Below are 18531 nucleotides of genomic sequence, written 5' to 3'. Positions count from 1 at the left end.
AGGCTATAACAGTCCATATATCCTAAAACTTGCACTTGCACAGAGAAATTCCCATCTTCTGTATTTGAAATAATTGTTCTGTGCATGATTCAGATCAATTACATAGTTACAGTGAGACAGTCCATGAATAGTTCATAAAAAGCATGTCTGAAAAATCACCCTTCACATGCTTTCCAGCTATCCATATTTTGGTGCTTTTAATTTTGAATTACTTTCTTGTGTCTTTGAAGAGACTCCTATTTTAAGAAAGAAAATGACTGCTTTTAAAATTGTGTGAACCAGCATATTTTTGAAACTTCAGTGGTGCCAGACACACCGTGCTTCTGGTGTTCCTGTTTGCCAGATGATAGATGAAAGCAAGTTCAGGAAAGCCAGAAACTGAAACTCAAATACTGCTGAAGTCACTAGGACACAGACACATTAACTGCAGCATGAGCTGAGTGCTCTGTTGAATTGGGATCTGTAGCATGAAAGGCTACACTGAACTTTCCACAGAAATACTGAAATTGGCCCAGACCTGCCCACACTGTCAGATCAAACATAGTACATCCATTGTATCCTGCTGTCCCTGTATCACTGCTCTGTTCAGGCACTCTGAGGTGTTTGGGTTCAATGTTTCCAAAGCCCTTGGTCCATGCAAGTGTGTGTTGTTGGCACAGGGTGGGAGGGGAGGTGTGACCCAGCCCAGTGCCCCCACAATGTTGTGCATGGGCTGACAGTGTGTTCATCCCCATCCAGTGGCCATTAGCCCAGTGTGTGACCCAGAAATTCCCCTCTCAAAACCATGGGGCACTGCATTCCCACAAAAACAAAAAGTGGTCAGTCCTGCGAGTCTTCTCCCTTCCCCAGGGGAGAAGCTGTTTCCAGGTGTCTGTCACGATCCCTGTGGCAAACTAAGGCATTAGCTCAAGAGCTTTCTGACTGTGAGACTTTGATCTACAGGATGCAGGTAAGTGTACTGAAAATTTGCAGGCCTTTGTGGCCTGGAGAGAGGCCACAACTGAAGCTAAACCCTCACTGCAGTCAGACATCGTACATATGTAAATTAAGGATGAGATCTTACAGTTTGAAACAGACCAAAGCAAATTCTGTCAGCCTCATTCTTTATTACAGAGGCCTTGTGCAAAGGCACTCTTTTAAGGCAAGGAACACCCCATCAAAACCTAAAACTCAGGCATTCTTTCTTGCATGTCCCCTCCTTCCATACCCCTGGTTTCTGGAAAACTGTTTTTCTTCTTTTTTCTCCAATGTGCAAATCTGTTTATCATGATTTTTTGCATATTTTATTAATTCACATTGGGAATTACAATTTGGCTATTAATCCAAGGAATGTAAGTGGAGAAAGCTGCTGTGCCTTGTTTGATTTTTTTTCTCTTAAGATACACCTATGGTAAATCTTCTCAATTTGACCTTTTTATAGCTGCAAGGGTCTTCCTTTAAAGTATATTCTGAAACTGCACATATAGCAAGTTTTTGTTCTTGTCTGTGCAAAGACCTGTTCTCATGGACTTTGAGCAACATTAGCCTCTTGATTAGTGTCTGTCAGTCTTTTAAGGAAAATTTATAGTTTTGCAGAATAGGCATACTTGCTTTCATTGCCTAATGCTACCAACATCTTACTAATGATATTAGTTATTTAAATGGTGCATTAAGTTCATGCAAATTATTCATGGTCATAAAATTTTCTAGAAACATCAGCAGGCCTCACAGACCTTTAGGTTTATAATAAGAAACTAATACAGGACAGAAGTGTCAGTAAAAGACAGAATGCTATTCTGCAGTTAAAGCCATCCTATCTGCAGCACCAGAAGAAATAAACATGGAATTTAGGGGGAAAAAGCTTCCTTTTTCACAGCAGGCTGTTGTGCGTGTTGCCACTCTTCTTCCTCAGTTAGTCAAATTGTTTTTACTGCTGAACACAAACATTTCCTTTTTCAGTACCATGGCATTTGGGGTCCTTCAGGTGGAATGTGGATATGGAATGAAATTTTCATTTTTAGCAGCTTTTTATGTATTAGTATCAGCTCTTTCTGTAGCTAGGTGGTCATTACCTTATACACTCACCTTACAGGCTCAGAAACATAACATTTAATTTCCAAAGAATGAAATAAACATGGACTCATTAACTGTAGCTATGCACTCCAGCAGAGAGAAAATTACTGCAAATATCAAAATGTGGGCTTGAGTCTTTTCTTAGAATCAAACTTGCAGCGATGGCGTGGAGAACTCTTGCTTACAAACCCTCAAGGTGTATAGTTGAAATCTAGGAGCTGCACTGATGGAGTACACTAAGTTTCAGGAGATTTATATCCTCATTTACCCAAAATGTCTTTGGTAGCTGAGTAGACTTCTCATTTTGGCTCTATACACAGCTCTGGAGTAATGCAGGCTGAAGCATGGGGTCTTTTTCTTGCAGAGTTTTGCTGTGGAATTGTGAGCAGCCAGTCTCTTAACGTCTGATCATCTGCCTGGACCATCTGAACTGGAAAGCAGCCATAATAAAATCCTCTGAGTTTGATTTAGGGAGCTCGAGTATAAACCTTGCTCCACTGTTACTACTTGATTTATGCTGCAAAATGTTTTCTTACTGTGCTGGTTTTGGCTGGGGTAGAGTTAATTTTCTTCACAGTAGCTCATAAGGGGCTGTGGTTTGGATTTGTGCCATAACTTATCCTGATAATACAGAGATGTTTTCTGAGCAGCATTCATACAGCATCAAGGTTTTTCTGCTTCTCACCTCATCCCACCAGTCCACAAAGAGTGGGAGAGGACACAGCTGGAACAGCTGACCCCAACTGACCCAAGGGGTATTCCAGACCATATGGTCCCATACTCAGCATATAAAGCTGGGGGAAGAAGGAGAAAGGGTGGGACATTTGCAGTCATGGTGTTTGTCTTCCAAAGTAATCGTCACATGTGATGGAGTCTTGCTTTCCTGGGGAAGGCTGAACACTTACCTGCCCTTGGGCAGCAGTGAATGACTTCCTTGTTTTCCTTTGCTTGTGGGCTCAGCTTGTGCTTTCCCAATTAAGTGTCTTTATCTCAACCCACAAGTTCTGTCTCTTTTCTGACACTCTCCTGTAACCCACCAGGGGTGAGGAAGTGAGCGTCTGTGTGGGGCTTACTTGGTGGCTGGGGTTAAACCACACTCTTACATAACAGATGGTATTTCCAATAGCTTAAATCTAAGTATGTTTAGACAAATAAAGGCTTTCTTGAATCCATTGCCAAACTTATGAAAGAAATCAACAACAAAAAATTGTCTGGATGGAAATTAAATGGATTTTTATCTCTGATAAAACAAGCAGACCAACAAACAGGAACATTCTGAATCAATTCAAATGTTCAGTTTTCTCACAGGTTAATTGCAAAAGGAGAAATGTGATTTTGAAGCCAACTAACATATTTCATTCTGAAGGCATTGAAATAATTATTTTTTATTTTTCCAACATGAAACAATTCATTAAAATATCAAATATTTTGGTACCACACAAAAATTAATTTTTCACCTAGGTTTGGTTAATGGACTGAGAGAATAATAAATTACTCAGCATTATGTAAGAGGTCAAAGCACAACAGTAAACACCATGTAGGTGTTCCCTATCCAGTTCCAACAAAATGCATTTAAGAATGAAAATTTTTTAGTTCAAGTCAGTTTGACATGGAATTGTCAAATTCTTGTTCAAACACTTCATGGCTCTCCTCCATTCTGTAAGCTACCTTTTTCTCCCTGTGCAGTACCTTCTGTCAGTCACTGCAGCTTTCCCATAAACCCCATAATGCACCATGAAGTAAAGAAATTGGCCCCTGGGATATGTGAGGCACTCAGGCTAGCTCTCCCAAAGGAAATGACTCAGTAAAAAGTTTTACAGAAATTAGGTATTGTATTTAAAGTATATTTTGCCTAGAAATCCCAGGTCAGCAGAGTAACTGGAGCAGAGTTACAACTCTTCTCTCTACTTAATGGTAATGCCTTATGAGCCCCTAATTATGTGTGATGCTGTCTATAGCACAGAACTACTCCAGCTCATATATAGGCTTTACTTCTAGGAAAATATTTCTTCTCCTTGGATCATGTTTGGATCAGTCTCTTACCCCAAGTATGGACTTCCATGAAGCACTCTGTATTGTTCTGCATAGGAAAAAGCTATTTGAAACCTGTGTGTGCCCAGCTCTCATGCACTCCTTGAGGAAAGCAGTCATCAGTTCTAGGGATATTTCCCTGGATCTGTTTTGCCAACCTCTTGGCAGCCCTTTCCATAAGAAACTAATGCTGTGTGGATGGATATCTTGGGGGACAAAGCTTGATTTGGAAGCTCTCATCCCTGGTTGAATGAATGAAAGACAGACACTCTTCATGAAATCTTATCATATTCTAAGCTAATTTGGCAGTTCCCTGAAGCAGAGATCACTAGAACAACATGTCAGAAAAACAGTAATTACTGCCCCACACCTTGTCACACAGGATGGTTAATGATCACTGAAATTAGGAACCAGCCCAGCACCTTGTCTGCTGGCAGCAACAGAGACACAATAAGTCTTTCATATATGATAGCAAAAAGCATCCGTCATTTAAACAATTTTGCTTTTTTTTTTTTTTTTTACATAGGCCAATTTTTTAGTTGTGAAATACAAGCAGCTATTCAGGCCTGATGCCTACTTTTTCCTTATCCAAGCCACCCACCCACAATTTCCTTAATAAATGACCTCACATAAACTAGTGGCAATGCAAACCCCTCCAATGCCAGTCTCTTCTTGACAAGAGCAACCATCATCTTCTGACTGAAGGCTGAGCAAGAAACCAAGCATACCCTTTGCTCCACTATTAGTAAAACCACAGGTTCCTCTCTCTGAGTTTTACCAAGGGCTCTCACAGCCACAGCACAGTGTTGAGACCAGCAGCTGACCAAGGCATGGCTCAGGTGTCATACGACCCTGGAATTCCAACGAGGGAACTAGTGCTGCAACCTAGAAAATGGTTAAAGGAAAAATAAAAAAGAACCATCTGTTAAATGTAACCCAAGGTGTTTATTTTCAGTTTCATTAGTGGTGCAAAATATAGATTCTGGGGAACTGGAAATTGGCTGGTGGAGATCCAGAATATTTATGTCTTATGTGCAAGAATTGAAGCACCTCTTTCCTCACATCTGTGCCTAGCACACAGTGTCCCCAGTAAAAAGCAGACAGGAATGGAAAGGAACATCCTTTATTTTTCCTGTCAGATGCAGAGGACCTTTTTGCTCAGATCTTAGCAATTGGTGCAACAAACAAATCCTAATGTGGTGTTTGTGTAGCATGTTTTTCAAGTTCGTTTGTGTAATGACCTTCTGGTGCCTGAAGGCAGCATGCGCCACTTACGCAGCCATTTCCACTGCAAAGTCTGACCTGAGTACACACACAGACAACAGAAAGCTGGTATGCACTGACACCTTTGGATGAGATAGGGAAGAGTGGAATGTTTATCACAGGCTATGGTATTGAAGAGGCATTCCAGACCCTCAGTAAGAAACAGTAATTTTGATGAACTGCCCAGTGAGGCTGGAACCAGAAGGCTCTGGAGGTGTCTACACTGACACCAAATGATGGCTTGGCAGCACTCCACATCAGAATGTAAAAGCCATGAAAATACTCTTTCCATGCACAGCTCACCCTGTTTTACAGGTGCATGGCCAGCAAGGCCACTCACAGCCAAGCACCAGAGGGACTGATCTGAAAAACACCTCCTGAAGCACCAGAGAAATCACATAGAGAAACTCCCAGAGAAGACTGGAGTACTCTCCTCCTGTTGGCAGAGTGGGAAGAGCAGCCCTTAGGCTGAAATATGATCTGACAGAGGAAGGACCTGCCATGTCTTTCCCTTCCTTTATTGAAATCTCTCGGAAGACTAGCAAGGAAATACTGAATATTGCAATAGTAGCAAGACTGCCGATACTCAGCTTCACACTGCTGTAACAGCAAATCCAGTTGGTGATCTGGAAGAAATGATCTCCAGCCACACAACATGTTTACTTGAACATGGCTCATTCTCCAGGGCTCAGTTTCCAACCAAGAGAAACCACACTGGTAGGGTTGCTGAAAACCTCACCGTCAAGTAGTACTGAACTTTGCCCTCTGGAAAATGAGGGACAAGAACTTCAGCAGCATCTTTGGTTTAAGGCTGTTGCTAAGATCCCCAAAAGGCAATCAGGTGAGAGAACATGTTAATTATATTGGCCAGGGTGAGAAAAAACCTTTGCAATTATTTATATAGCCTCTGGTACTTTGCAAAATGAAGGGAAGATTATTTGTGTTTGCAGAGTTTGTGCAGGGAGAGCCCCAACTCTTCGTTTACCAGTGAGTCACTAGCTTAGCATCAACTTGACCAATCCACGTAAGCTGTAGCGTTAATTCCACCTCGGCAGCAGCAGTTCCCTCTCATTGCCAGCTAACCTCTGGCACAGAGAACTGCAAATGCTCTTGCCACATTGCAGACAGAAAGTTCCTGCTGTTTTATGACCAGTTCTTACTGTGCCCGAAGCAGCTTATGAAGGTTTTTAAATATTGTCACCTGAATTGTCATGGTTGCTATTAATTTTAACTTTACATGCTAGAATGGATCATGAGCTGCAGGAGGTAGAAAAATAGGCTAAATCAGTTTGTGCTTTGAATGGATGACTTGTATTTAACAGAAATGCACCATACATAGTATCTAACTCAGAAAATCTCCAAAATTTAGTCTCAGATAAAAGGGGAGTATATGTAAAAGACAGCTCTCTCCTTCTAAATATTCATCACCTTCATCCTCAGTTTTTGTGGTAGTTCACTTACTGTTCTCCTGGAACAGAGGCCGAGCGTTTAAAGGATGCATGCCCTAGCTTGGGGTAGACTGAGGCTGGAACTCCAAGGGATGGCAGACAGCTGCTCAGAGCCCATTAGTTTCATTGACAGTTATGAGAATTAGTACAATTAGCAATCACAAGATAGAGGAGATTTTCAAGCTGACAGTTTCATCCAGGAATCCAAGGAGGCTAATTTTAATCTTCCTGAATGCAGGTTTTCCTGCAGAACAGACTACTGGGAGCAGATGCAACCCTAGAGAGCTCAAATATTTTTCTTGGAAGAAACCCTATGCTCCTATGAAATAGTTAGCAGGGGTCTGATTCGTCTCTCATTTCTGTAAACATCCTAGTGTTTACAGCAACATCACAATGTTAAGTATTACTGTACCAGATCCAGATGTCCCAGCTCATGAAAAACTTTATGAAGTCAACAGGAATTCTCCTGTGGATAAGGCAAGCTGCAGCTTGCTCTAGATGGATGTAACCAGAGCCAAGGTTTACTCTCAGTTGCACTGGCAGGAGCACAAAAAAACCTCCATAAAGCTCCAGATTTAGTGGACTGACTGGCAGCAAAACATGTCCCCAGATACTGAAACATACCCAAAGGAACAACTTGTTTAAACATCTCATTGAAAATGTCCAGTAGCACACCTTAACTTTTGACCTTTCCCTGCAGCTGTGACTTCTGTTTAACTGTCAGAAGTCCAAATTTTCCCTTTGCTATATGAACGCCTAACAATTTTTGTTCTATTAACACACTACCCTTCTTATTTGAGATACCATGAACAGCTAAGAGAGGGAAAACTAGATGTGTAGCATCAATTTCTTACTTTGTGTGCATATGTGTTAGAAAGAAAAAGTTGCTCCTCTCAGGCATTACCCATTTCTCTTACTGCATTTCTACTTCACACATCCCTGTTCCTGCCTCCCTGGATGAGGATGACAGGTCCGAGCCATCACCAGCATGCACTCACAGTTCCTTAAGCCAGGGCTCACTGCAGTGGGTTGTGGTACTGACACAGGGAGGATCCTTTGCACTGTCAGCCAGGAGGGAGGCAGGAGCCAGGTTCCGACTCTGCCTTCAGTCATATGCTTATGGGTACTGCATCCTCACCCACCCAAAGCCGGGCTGGCAAGGCTGCCAAAGCCACAGAGGGCTTCTGACTCCTTCACAGTGAAACCTCAATATGAAATGGATGTTTTCAGGGTGATTCCATTGAAATCCTACCTTTCATTTCTCACCATGTACATTATATTGCAGAACTGAAAACTAACAAGATTTCTGTCCAGTAACGTGTAAGTGTACTTTGTTAGTGTGAGTGTTGGTACAGGTGATGCTACAAGGAAGTGTCATCATGACACATCTTAATGAAAGCCTGCATGTGACTCACAACAGCTATTTTTCTTCTGATTCAACAAGAGCCCCTACTGTAGACTCCCTGTGCAATCATCTTTTACTAACTGGACCCCAAAGAGCCTTAGTACCTTCCTCGTACATACTTAACACTTTGCTATTTGTTTGCTCCAGATCTTAACAGATCTATAAAAGCCTTGATCAACATGTGCAGCATTTTTGATTGGTGTACCACCTTCTTGATAGGAAAACTTCATTTCCTGCTTATTTACACAAATATTTCAGCATAGCAGGTCATAAAATGCTCTGGTCGGTTCATAATTGTGGTGTTTTTCCCAAGGTCAAACTTTCTTCCACATTATTCCAGAATTGACACCTCTTTAGGAAGACTGCCTGGCTGCTCGGTGCAGGATGGCTGTTGAAAGCTGTCAGCTGAGCATAGGGGACACAGAAGACAATCTTGCTCTGCCTGCACAAAACACTTGGTAGCAGAGAGCATTGCAAGGAACCCAGCAATTCACAAGAGCCTTTGTGGAGCTGCATCAATATACAATAAATACCACAGTAAGAGCAGGAACAGGATCCTGTTTTGTGCCAGTGGGCACCGTGCACGACAGCTTGTGCTGAATGGCTCCAGCACTTGTCGTGCCAACAGCCCTGTGCGAGGCAGCAAACCAAGACAAGCATCGTGCCAGTGCTGGCTCCTGTTGGCTCAGGCAGGCGAGCCTGCCCCCACCTTGGCATGCGGGAGGCTCAGGCTCCATATCCACTCTGCTACCATCTGGCTTTGGGCAGGTTCCCTTCACTACCCTCAGCATCCTTTGCAGCTTCTGTGCATTTTGGTTGCAGGTTCTCTCTCCCCATATAACCACTCTACAGAGCATTTAACTCAAAAGAAAATCTCCCAGTTCGGATTTGTACTTTGGATTATAACCAAAACATTTGTACAGTGTCCAGAAAAACAAGGCCCTGCTGGACTCCTGACTCAAAGCTCAGTTAAGACACCTTCTTTTCAATATTCCTCATGCTTTACCATGAAGTTTGGTCTTATGAAATATATCAGCTATATTCTTTACTTTTTAGGTTCTATCTAGGTATAACTAAGTGCACTATTTTTATATTTTATTAAAGTTTGAATATGTTAAAAGGAATTATAAACAGTAACACATGAACTGCAATACACCAGTGGGCCAAAGAGGTCTCCTAATTATACCACACTCTTAAAAATAGTTTGTGTATATTGGGATTGACCAGGACTGATTTACAGTTCTAGGAAGGAAAATATGATACAACTGATCCAACAGATAACTTTATCAAGGAGATGTCATAGGCCCAGTCTCCATGGAGCAGGAGACTGTAGTGAAAAACTGCTGTAGGGAAGTATGAGCTGTTTCCAGAAATCAGCAGTTTTGGAGCTGGGTGCAACCAACCACATTGGAAAGAATAACTGCAGACCCCTGGGCTTCTACACATAATGTAATTGTAGTTTTGAATAACAGTTATTTACACATGCAGAGCATTCCTATTAATGGATACCATTTAACAGGTACATCTATCAGACAGTTCAGATACATACTGAGGAATAGAAACACAAATGATTAAGCACTGTCTCTCAGAAGAGGCGCCAGCTATTTTTCCACAAATGAGAAAGATGAAAAGAAATAGTTGCTTAATGAATGTTACATCAGTCAGTAATATTTCAGTATCAGGATAATTTAAGACAAAAACTTGTGTTCACAAATGCTTTGAAATAGCTTCAAACCTCAAGACACTATGATGTAATTCTGACAGCAAACTGCAAGTACAAAAGAAAGGCTATTGACAGCAATGTTGTTATTCAGAGACCAAGGGAACATAAGTTGTACATTTATTCATACTTAATAATTTTCAAATAAAAAACTTAGTTTCCCTACTTTTCAAAGAAATTATTTAATTGAAATTACACTATCTGTATAATGCAAGGAAACAGCAGGTAATCAAAACCTTAGCTTATCAGGAATTTCAGTTTTGGAATACCATTGAAAACTGCTCTTTTCTGTGGGTTGCTTTTTAAAAATCATTAACTTGCTGTTAATGCAAAAGCTTAGTTTCATTGTTCTATTACTAGAACAATTAAATGATTCTGTTTCCACATTGCAATCTAGAATTCAGTTACAAGGACATAAAATTTCTTGCCAATGCCTGACAAAGTATTTAATATGCATTTGTATAAAAGAAAACATTTTCTATAAAAAGGTGTGTAATTTATAGACTTCAGTCCAGGGTGGTGGCTTTGGTCTTTAAAACCTCTCCACAGAATCAAGTGCCTCAGAAAACGACCAAACGGTGTCCTGTGCCCAACAATAGGATTCCTGAAATGTGGAATCAGCGGAGACCAACATTAGTCAGAAAACCTTTTCTATCTCCTGTAGAATCAATCTCCCCAGGATAGGACTGGATGCCCCTCTCTGCTCTTCCCCAGCTCTCACATTTGTCTCCTGTGCCACAGCAGCAGTGTGACCTTTACTAGAGAGAAGCAGAACCTCCCTCACTTCACTCACTTTTTTTCCTGTCCTTCAATTCTATTTTAGAGGCTTTAAACAAGAGCTCTAAGTGATTCTTGGGCACCGACCTTTGTTAGAAAGAGTGACAAAAAAGAAATCCACGCTGCATGGGGAAAACAGAAAAACCCCATGGAACAGTGTAGCTTGCTGATGAAGGAAGTGTATGTTAAGAATTGTGGAAACTTTACAGGAAATCTATGCTTATGAGATGCACAAAGATCATGGTACACAAAAGGAGAGATTCCCCAGAAGTATCTGTGGCATGTCCCCCGTTTGACACAGCAGGCAAGACTCCTCAGTGCTCTGTTTTCCTGTACAACAGAGCTGGGCTGGGCTTACTGCCTTTCACCCCTACTGCAGGCATGGATGTTTGCCAGGTGCAACATTTCTCAAGTGGCAATTACAAACTCCACTGTCCACTGTCTTGCCCCTTCAGAGACACGGTTATAGCAAATGTCATTAAGTACTTTATTAAGCAAAACTTGCCTGTTTGGTTCATGGAGGTCGATCTATAAATGTATATCTTACAAGTTTGAACTGTCATCCTTCACAAATCCACAGCATACATTTGGCTAGGGTGTCCTGTGACTTAGGTACACATCAAAACATGTATCACAGGGGACAAAACTTTTTAATATTCCCATTTGTTCAACCACTGCAAAGCTCTGTATGCTTCTATCCCAACAATCAGTTAAGAAAGTGACTAATATCTCAAATCAGGAACACAAAAATTTGCCACTGCATTTAGATGAACATTAAGCTCTAATAAATAGGCTACACTTACAATCTTTCACCCTTTGTTTATTCATTGCTCGTATCAGTGACTCATTCCTCCCACAGAAAAATCAGCAGAAGGGCACTCGGAGGAACATTTTACATTTATTCCTCAGTTTCCCTCCCCCAAACTCCTCCCATCTCCTCCAGCTCTGTCTAGTGCAGATTCTACCTCCACAGCAGCATTTGCAACAGCAGCAGATATGAACTGATCACTGGGACTTGGAGATAGTCCTGCCACCTCTTTCCTGGGCTGGTGGTGAAACGTTCTGGCGTTCTACCTTTGTTATAGAAATTGTAGGAGAGAATCAGCTGCTTCCAACACCTAACAATGGCAGCAGCAGTTAGCACACTGTAATCATTTCCACAATTACCACATTGCTTTACTAGGATTTCGCAGAAGACTAAAAGAGAAATAACATATGTATGTGTCTTTCAATAGTACCTGGTATAATCTGTGTAACTTTTCCAGGAAGGAAGGTTAGACTAACAAGTCTGTAGTTCCCTTACCTCATGTCCTTCTTGTAAAGTGGAACAACATTAGCTAGCTTCCAGTCAGCAGGGGCCTTCCCAGACATTTGGTAGGTGATTGAAGGGGTTCTTCCATACCATACACCAGCTCCTTCAGAAAGCTGGGATGAATCCCATCAGGCCCCATGGACGTGTGAACATTCAGCCGATACAGCTGATACTGCTTAAAGTTTCAGCATCCAAAAAGGAAAGTCATTGTTCCCACACTTGTGGTCCTCTCTCTCAGGGGACTCCAAGAGCGCCAGGGCAAAACACCATCAGGGTAACAAGACAGGCAGTCTAGATGATTTTCTTCCTTAACCAAATGACATAGTCAAGAGAAAGTCTGACAAATGATGATAACCTGTTAGCATAAAGAGCGGACAATTCACAGCAATACAGCATGAACTCTACTAGCTCACTAGCCCCCAAAGGTAGGATAGAGGGAAAAGTGCCATAAGAATCTCTACAACTATTTAGGTCAGCCTACACCAACAATGTACAGTTTGAGACACACTGTAAGCAGTCAGACCTTACATTTGGTAGAATTTCAAAAGGTAGTTTCTGCCTGATGTGAAGGCTGCTATCAAACCAAGAGATGTTACATCATGGAAACACTGACAGCTGTTCCTAAACTGACAAAATTTGATATGTGTCCAATTGAATAAATGGGGCTGGGCACTTGCTTGTGTGAGATCTATAAATACACAAAACAAATGAACTTGGAAGTTAAGCCCTGGAAGGCTGACATCTTGCACACAGAAGTAAACTAAGCCAGAGGTTTATAGATATCTCACAATTCAATTGTCTAGGGAGAGTTATTCTAGTACTTGGAAACCTTATGTCATGTACTTTCACCCCAGATGACAGAATTCCTTAACTACACTTGAAATTTATGTGTTCAACTAACTGTCCTCTTTACACAGGGTATGACTGTAGAATACACAGTGACTACTTGGGACTTGAATACAATACTCCAGTGAATCAGTAGTGACCTATTTGTTCATCCTCCTCGAAGGAAGAGAAGGCAGTGAATGCCCCGTGATCTGTGACAGTGGTTCAGGTGCACTTTATGAATCCCAAAACTACAGCCTTGGCCAGTAAAAGCGTGTAAGCCTCACAGATTACTCAGTAATTAGATGGGTGCTTTTTATATGTGAGATGCATAATATAAAATCAGAAATATAAAAGTTAATAGACTAAAATTCCACATCTACTTTTATGGTGGGGAATAAAAGGGGTAAATGAAACTCTTACAGGTACAGAAAATAATTTATTCCAGGCTGCAATTCCCTTTAACCTCAGACACATTTCCTGTGATACAGTAATCTATTTTTACTGTAGCCATTTTCTGGATTATGACTCTCTTACTCTACTACCACTGACTAACAAAAACATTCTTTGCAACAAACTGAGCAAGCTAGGGGTGGGTGGAGGGTGGAATGAGATGTCTGACACAGAAAAAGGGAAACACACAGACAGACAGAGGTAGAGGTAGAGGTGTCCTGAACCTTATTTTTTCTCCATTCTGAAATTCGTTTAATCTACATTTATAGCATATAATCTTGTAAAGACCTCACTTGTTTCAGGCAACCAAAAAAGGAAGAAAAAGCATATGCCAGTAGCTTTGTAAGTAATCTTTCAGTCTACAGAAAAGCTTACAATACAGATTTCAAACACTAAATCTTCAGATTAAGCTTCAGAGACAGGCTTCATTTACATCTAGAAAAAACCTTAAGATTTCTAGGTTTTCCTTTAGAAACTCATCTAATTGCTTACCTTGGGAGGGCAATAAATGTCAAGGTTAATTTTTTCTTATGTTAGTCACTGTAAGATTGACCAGTACAGAATTTTTTCCCTCCAATTTAACTGAAGTACATTTCTAACTGAACAAATAATTCCAAGACTCCTGAAAAAGGTAACATAGTCATCCTTGCAAAAAGGAATGGAAAGAGGACAGCATGGTTTGTGTGAGAAGAGACAGGGGTAGAGACCTGTTAACTCATCTTCAGCTACTAATCCAAACAGAATCTTCAAGGAGGATGTATGCCCCATTATAGTTTTAACCAGAAACAACTATGCATTTTTTATTTCTGTAGGATTCCACTCACAGACAGCTCCAATGCGTTCCCAGACACTGGCAGACGTGTGGTTTGGAAGGCCTATTCACTAATAGCATCATCAACTCTGAAGTCCATTCCTTAATATGCAACTTCAATATGCAAGAGAAGACTGAAGTAAATATTCTTTGGTAGTATCTGACCTGCATGAAAATTGTAGTGTATCCTGGACTTTCATTAATATGCTAAAAAGTTACCTAACAGGTTAAGATGAAAACCTATTCCTGGCATAGCCTGATTTAGAGAACAAGGAGGATCTTAACTTACAAATTCGTTTAAAGATCCACAGTGAAATTCACAGAACTCAATTTAACACTGTAAGTTCAACACCTTTGTTTCCAACAAGATCATATTGTGTGGCTCAAGAAAGTTTACTGTTTGCATCAAGCTTTTACAGACACCAAAATGACAGCTCTGTTTTACAAGGGACTGAATATACAGGGAGAAAACGTGCCCCAAAATCTTCAGCAACTACAGTCAAAACTTTCAACATTATTTGCCATAGAACTGAAAGAGATGAAAGGTCAACACTGAGGTCTTTCTAATAAGCTGAAGCCTCATTTTTAAAGGGACTGACTTCACTGGATAAACAATACTGGCATCTCGGATCACATTTACATGTTTTAGCAGGAGACCACATGAGAACCTGGTACATGACTCTCAGGTATGTCCACACAAATATTACTTAAACACAGCAGTCAGTATTTATAGATTTCTGTCTTCTGTGGAAAATGCCATTTCTGTAACTGCTGGAAGTATTACAACAAGGCAAACTTTGTTCTCAGCTAAGATGCTGTCTTTAAAAAAAATCCATTTTACTAGTGACACTGGCTATACACTCCAACAGTTCAACCTTCCAATTTCAAGAGGTGCTTTAACATGACTTGTGTACATATTTTAATGTCATCCTTCCAGAGCTCCAAGTCCTAGTGCTCCAGGGCAGTTAGGAGAGCATCTAAAACCAGATGTGTGGCATTCCATGCTGTGATATGAGTGTAAAAAACCAGGTAAGTCAAGACATAAGACTCATGTAGTGCTTGATGAGAAGTTACACTTTTGGCTGGGAATTCAAAAGCCACATGTTTGTAAATAAACAATGAAACCATCATCGTTATATAAATAAGCCAAAAACTTGAAGAGCTTAGGAAGCCTCTCATAGCAGACATTTTTCAGTTTGTCTCTTTCTTCGCATTCATTGACAACTATTCTTCCCACATCTAGTTAATTAAAATGGGAGCTATGAATGTAAACACCATGTGCTTCCACAGTTTTCAACACAGATATATAATTTCTCAGACTGAACAGCAGCTTCTTGTGCAATCACACTGTCATACAATATCAGAATTATCTGAAGACGACGAGGAAACAGGAATGTTGCTGCCCTCAGAGTTCCTGGAGTGTCTGTACAGCACGATCTCCAGTACACTGTAAAATAATTTAGGCTGGAAGAGATCCATGGAGGTCATCTAGTGCAACACACCACTTATAGCAGAACCAACTTCGAAGGTGGATCAGGTTGCTCAGGGTTATTTGAGTTCCCAGTACATTCAAGTATGTAGATGGCACAGCTTTTGTGTACACTGTTTGATCAATTTCATCTAACGTCTAGTATCTATTCTATTTCCCTCGCTGCAAATTATAAATTTGCAAAAAATCAATAACTTCCAAAACAAAATGTACATATAGAATCATAGAGTGGTTTGGCTTGGAAGGGGTCTTAAAGATGATCTAGTTTCAACCCCTCTGCCATAGGCAGGGTCACCTTCCACCAGACCAAGGTGCCATCTAACCTGGCCTCGAACATTTCCAAAGATAGGGAGTCCACAATCTCTCCCAGCAACCTGTTCCAGTGCCTCACCACCCTTACTGTAAAGAATTTCTTCCTAATATCCAATAGCAACCTATCCTCCTTCAGCTTATGACCGTCTCCTCTTGTCCTATCACTACATGTTCTTGTCAAAAGTCCCTCTGCAGCTCTTGCAGGCCCCCTTTAGGTAATGGAAGGCCACTCCAGAGCCTCCTCTTCTTCAGGCTGAACAATCCCAACAGGAGAGGTGCTCCAGCCATGTGATAAATTTAGCAATCTCCTCTGGACTTGCTCCCACAGGGTCATGCCCTTGCTGTGCTGGGGGTCGCAGAACTGGACGCAGCACTCCATGTGGGGTCTCACAAGGGCAGAGCAGAGGGGCAGAATCACCTCCCTCAACCTGCTGGCCACACTGCTTTGATGCAGCCCAGGATGTGGTTGTCTTGCTGGGCAAGCCAACTAAGACTAATACATATTTCAAACACTGGAAACAGATACATTGTCTGTTAAGTTACTCACATAGTCTTTAGAAAAAAGTATGCTATTAGTCCAAAAGGCCAGCAGAATATAAATGCCAAAAACCCACTTCTTGATACAGTATTATTCTTGCAAATTCTATTGGCATTTGTTGTCAGCAGCAGAAAACTTGTCTGCCATGCAGACAGACTTAACACCTGACTGGTGCAATTCAATGTTGTACGACTGAAAACAGAACTCAAGAAGCTCAGTAACTATATGATGAATCTGTTTAGGTGACATGGTTAGAGTAAAAATTCTATGATAAGTTTTCTTAAAGGACTAATTTTAATTTCCACCTCAAGTAAGATTTTTAAAATATGCAAAATACATTGCTCACTGAAACAGTATGTATTTTAATTTGAGGGAAGTAGCCTGTTGTACTATCTGAAGGGAAGTTCTAGCCAGGTGAGGGTTGGTCTCTTCTCCCAGGCACTCAGCAATAGGACAAGGGGGCACAGGCTCAAGCTCTGCCAGGGGAAATTTAAATTGGGTATCAGAAAAAAATTCTTTACAGAGAGAGTAATCAGGCATTGGAATGGGCTGCCCAGAGAGGGGGTGGATTCACCATCCCTGGAGACTTTTAAACTCAGATTGGACGTGGCACTGAGTGCCATGATCTGGTAAACGGACTGGAGTTGGACCAGGGGTTGGACTTGATGATCTCGGAGGTCTTTTCCAACCCAATCGATTCTATGATTCTATGATTTGCTCATTCTCTAAACATAAGCTTGTGTTTAAAATAACTGTGCAACTGAACTTGTTTCTGTAACACCTTCAGAAAGGAATGCATTCATAACCTATGTCAAAAGTCTGAAAATTTATCTTGCCTACTTTTAACAGTCTAAAAGTTAGCCTGGATCTGTTTTCCAAACTGTCAACAGAGGTGGGGTAGAGTGATCTTGCATATCTAAGGATGAAGCTTCACAAAAGTTCCATTTCTCTCCACTGTTTACCTTACACCAGGCAACTAAAAATTAGACTGCCTACATTAATTTAATCTATTTTGTAATTTTTGATTGCTGCATCTCTAAGGGGGAAAATCAGACAAAAAGATCAGGGTGACAAAATGCACACAAGCACCAAATGATTACAAAGTGATCAGCAGTACAAACAATTAATTTTTTGCCCTTTTTTTTGTTTTGACAGAGCACCAGTCATGGCTTCAAATGAAAACATGTACAGCAAGTTCATGTCTTTAACTGATCACCAGACCAACACACATACAAAAAGCATAATTTAATTATCATCTTTTTGCAGTGAGTAAGCATTAACAATGAAATATTTAACTGTCACAAGTCTTTATGAATATCTAAAAGCCTAATACAAATATTCAAATTATTAGTAAAGATTAGTAATTTGAAGTGTTAATAATAAGACATTTAGTAACTCTGCATTAAATCTAACAAGCCCTTTCTAGAAGAATATTAATTTACAGTAATTCTTTCTAACAACTCTTTGTACAGTTAAAAAATTACATTTGTATTTTTCTGCTTCCCACCCAACCACCCACATAGTTTTGCTCTCAGATTGAGCTACTAGCCAATGAAATCCAATGGTAAAAATCCTCTCAACCAAGGGTCCAAGATCTGTTTTAGCATCCAGCTCAAATGCTCTTTGGGAATAAAATCCATGTTTTTGTATAACGTGCAAAGTGCAACCTTTCTCCAGTGCCATCAGAAGCGTGTGCTGCTACGAACTTCACCGAAGAATAAAACAGAAACAACTAAGACTTTTCAATTTCCCATCATTCTGTGACAAATGTTAGATGGTGTTTAAAGGAATGACAGATCAAGTAGATTATATCCTGGTGCTTATTAGGTCAGGTACTTTCCAATTTCATTAGGTCAAACCAATGTTTTTACTCAAGTTCTTCAGTTTCCTCTGTAAAAAGGTCAGCCAAATCTGCCACTGTCAACACTGAGGCTTCTGACTGTTTCATGGAAGAGCTTGTGTGGCTGTGGGAAAAAATTGCATGCAGGCATCAGAGAAAGTATCAACGTGAGTAACAAACTGTGCGCACTGGAGACAGACCACACAGTTCAGAGCCGGTAACTGCTCCGCTCTGAAGCTCAGCAGCAAAACCACA

The 18531-nt window shown here is 40.7% G+C and overlaps 1 protein-coding gene across 1 annotated transcript in view; it reads right to left on the bottom strand.

Moving 5' to 3' along the window:
* Positions 1-9641: 9641 nt before the first annotated feature.
* SHPRH (SNF2 histone linker PHD RING helicase) overlaps positions 9642-18531 on the bottom strand; it is a 55054-nt gene continuing 46164 nt past the window's right edge. The window contains exon 30 of the mRNA XM_071549373.1: positions 9642-18400. Within this exon, the coding sequence (XP_071405474.1) occupies positions 18304-18400 (97 nt within the window). The 3' untranslated portion in view covers positions 9642-18303. The remainder of the gene's footprint in view (positions 18401-18531) is intronic.

Source organism: Pithys albifrons, chromosome 2 (genome assembly GCF_047495875.1).
Source record: "Pithys albifrons albifrons isolate INPA30051 chromosome 2, PitAlb_v1, whole genome shotgun sequence".
Classification (NCBI taxonomy): domain Eukaryota; kingdom Metazoa; phylum Chordata; class Aves; order Passeriformes; family Thamnophilidae; genus Pithys; species Pithys albifrons.
The sequence above is the reverse complement of the archived record's forward strand: the minus strand, read 5'-3'. Positions and strand labels throughout refer to the sequence as shown.